Source organism: Dendrobium catenatum, unplaced genomic scaffold, assembly GCF_001605985.2.
Source record: "Dendrobium catenatum unplaced genomic scaffold, ASM160598v2 original_scaffold_238182, whole genome shotgun sequence".
Lineage (NCBI taxonomy): Eukaryota > Viridiplantae > Streptophyta > Magnoliopsida > Asparagales > Orchidaceae > Dendrobium > Dendrobium catenatum.
The window spans coordinates 595030-598591 of NW_021556590.1; the positions used below are offsets into that span (position 1 = coordinate 595030).

Here is a 3562-nt window from a genome sequence, read left to right on the forward strand (position 1 = left end):
TTTTTTTGTTATAATTAATATTAATTATAGTAATAATTAGGTAATTATAATTAATAATTAATCACTAATTACCAATTAATTATAATTAATACATTAATTATTATTATAATTTGTTAATAATTAACTATAATTAATCGAAATTAATTATAATTAATTAAACAATTATAACTAATAATTAACTGCTAATTAATAATTAACTAATTAATTATAATTATAATTAAATAATGATTAATATATTTAATATTAATAAAAATTAATTAACCCTTCCCCCCTCTTCCTCTGCTTACGGGATCCAGCCAAAGAAGCGTGAAAAGGAGAAAGTTACCTTCCAGCTAGCGAGCTCCTTTGCTTGCTCCCGATCAAAATGTGTTAACTTCCGATCTAACGGGGAGGGGGCGACGTCAAAGGAGTGAAGCCAAGCCGCACGGAGGAGGCGAGGAAGTGCGCTGGAAGGGAGAAAGTTAATCTTCACAGCGAGCTCCCGTTTGCTGCTTCCGCTCAAAGTGTCGTAACTTCCGACTCAACTGGAAGGGAGAGTCGTAGGAAAAGCGAAGCCGAACGGTCAGAAGGAGCCGAAGAAGAGCGCGAAAGGTAGACAGTTATCTTCACAGCCGGCGAGCTCCTTTTCAGGCTTCCGATCAAAGTGTCGAGCTTCCGTTCCGACGGGCAAGGAAAGTCGTCGAGCAGGCGGGGTCGAGCAGTGACGAAGGATGCCGAGGGAGCTCGTGTGAGGGAGAGAGGGAACCAGCGAGAGAGAGCCAGAGATCGAGAGAGGAGAGCTCGGGATCGGAGAGGCAGCGAGAGTGAGAGAGAGTCGACGCGGGAGAGACCGAAGGCCTCGTTGCCTCGAGGCTTTTAACGACTCAAAATGAGTCGTTCTACGATCGTGGGGAGAAATGACGCAAGGCATGGCCTCGTCGTGCGAAGAGCGGCGACAACGTGGGGAGCGACGTGCTTCGGCAGAGCAGGTAGGGATTTTAATTTAATTTTCTTTTCTTTTCTTTTTGTTTCACGGGAGAGGGTCAACAGTGTGTCAAAAAAAGACAGTAGAGTAGAAGGAAGAGAAGAGGATATTAAAAAAAATAGAAAAAGGAAAATGAACAAAAAGGGATTTTTTCATCATCATTGTTGTCGCGCAGGTATAATTTCTAAACTCAAAATCCTATTTTCAGCACTCGCGGCGTGCTGGCAAACCACCCTACGCACACTCGTAGCACGATAGGAGGGAACTCGGTACGACGTTTGCAGTGAAGCGGATAAGCCTCTAAGCGCTCTCGTAGCATGAAGGGGACAATTTCTAGGTACTTGTAGATGTCTTAGTGCTTACGGGGAAAGAATTACATATATTCCCAAGCATATACCTCAAAGACCCCTAAGCGCTCTCGTAGCATGGAGGGGATTGAAGAAATACGGTCACGGTGTCGCCCGATACCCACCTGAAGCGCTCTCGTAGCATGGAGGGGAAGACCCAACCCTTGGAATTTCCCCTAAATATGGGAGACGTCGGGAGGTTGCCAAAATTTTCGGTGAACCAAGGACCTGAATTTGGATAATGACATGGGATCAAAATTGAACCAAATAACATGGGACTTGACTTGAACCACATGGAACAAAACTTAAAGCAATAAATCGGAATTTAATTCGATAAATGCATGATAAAATTGAAAATACAAGATGTTGAATAATGATCTAAAGTATTCAAACAGACATCAATTATTGAACATGAAATTTGTGCCGGATAAGAAACTCCAAATGCAATTCACTTATAAGCCAATGCTTAATCAATCATATGTAAACGATAATATCTCCTACATGTATATACAAGAAAGTTGTAATGACGTGACGACATGCTCAATGCATCCACCAATACATTCATTTTACAAGCAAATACATCGATTTGTCATGAAAAATTAAACATAAAAACCTGCTGAATGAAGCAAATTATCAATCGACATGCAAGGAATTGGGCACATCTATGAATAATTATCTGTTACATGACATGTTCTTTAGCAAGACACGAAGGTGGTGATTGACATGCAACAAAGGTGATGATCTCCAATATTCTCCATCTCAAAACAAAATCACCTTTGACCGATTCAGCTAGCCAATAGTATTAGAAGGATATGAGAACTCCTCAAAACAAACATACTGACTACTTGGGTAGAGGAGGATGAGTATGAGCTTGTTGGAACTGATCTAGCACAGTATGAATCCATCTAATGGAGCTTATCAAAAGTGACATAGTTGTCATTCCTTACGCATAGATCCATATGATCCTCATCGTGCTAGACAACATCCCTTCTCTCTGTTTGAAATATTTTTACACTACTACACTAAAGAAATTGAAATCAATTTCTTCTGGTCAAAACTAGTCAAACTTTAGTAGGTTTTACTAGGATCATAGAGCTCATGGAGGACAATTAGGTTCAAAAAATACAAATCAAAAGAGAGAACTAGGGTTTTTATTGGTTTCTTGATGAATCAATAGCAATTTTCGGAAAGATGAGCCTCAATATTACAAGGAAATAAAGAAAGAAAATGGATCTCCCCAAAAAAGAGGAGTCTCAAAAAAGGATCTTACACATGACACCTGGACATCTTATTTTTGGGTGTCTACTAAAGTTATGCTACATGCAATGCCATTCAAGATACTGCTATGATTTTAAGTAGTATGATATGATTGTCACATGCTATACAACTTCGTCGGGACCTATCTCTTATCAAAAAGTGAGTCTTTTTGGATGAATATTGTTGTCAATATAACTACTTTGTTCGTGTTGACAAAGTAAGATGGACGACATCACAAGTTTGGGTATTAAGGCTTTATTTGGGACGGTTTTCTTACTGTTTTATTATAAAGCATTATATCAGCTTTATAGTACAAAATTTTTTAGTTTAAATATTTTTTTTAACTAAAAAACTGCTTTAGAAAGCAATAAGAAAGCCATCACAAATGAAGCCTAACTATTGGAAAGTAGGTTATAAATGCAATTTGATGGGAACAAATGGGCTTGTTATTCTCTTATCATGTTTTCAACCACTTCTTGAACAGCATGTGGTCTTTCTAAAACTTTCCATGGAGAATTTAATCCAATGATCCGGTGTGACTTAGCTAAGTTTCCCTGTACAATAGGCTTAAATTAATGATGCCCTAGCCCACCTAACCGAATAGACTTGACTACCTAGACCAGACTAAAATAGATAGCAAAGCGAAAGATAGGTTAAAATTAATAGTAAAGGAAATAGAAGGTTAATTCAATTCAAATTTACCATCTCTGTGAGATATTTAAAAACCAACTTCTTCTTCCCAGCTTCGTATATGTTGCATTGAGAGATAATCTGAAACAAAAGACATTAAAATTGGTTTACTTACTACTATTCAGATGCTTTAAGACTTACAAAAGTTACAAATTAGCCAGTAAACAAACACCTGTGATTCAACGCTAGCACAAACGGCATATATGCCCCAACTTCTTGTGTAATTATTGTAAAGATGAACTTTGGCAAATCTAACACGAGGATGCCTTTGCTTTGTTCCATCAAAAAAACAATGGTGAATTGT

The 3562-nt window shown here is 38.1% G+C and overlaps 1 protein-coding gene across 1 annotated transcript in view; it reads right to left on the bottom strand.

The window, feature by feature from the left end:
• Nucleotides 1–3556, bottom strand: part of LOC110100256 (probable pectate lyase 15) — a gene marked incomplete at its 5' end in the record, with an annotated part of 12299 nt that extends 8743 nt beyond the window's left edge. The window contains 2 exons of the mRNA XM_020827685.2: nt 3271–3339; nt 3431–3556. Coding sequence (XP_020683344.1) covers nt 3271–3339; nt 3431–3556 — 195 coding nt within the window. The remainder of the gene's footprint in view (nt 1–3270; nt 3340–3430) is intronic.
• Between the last annotated feature and the right edge of the window lie 6 nt (nt 3557–3562).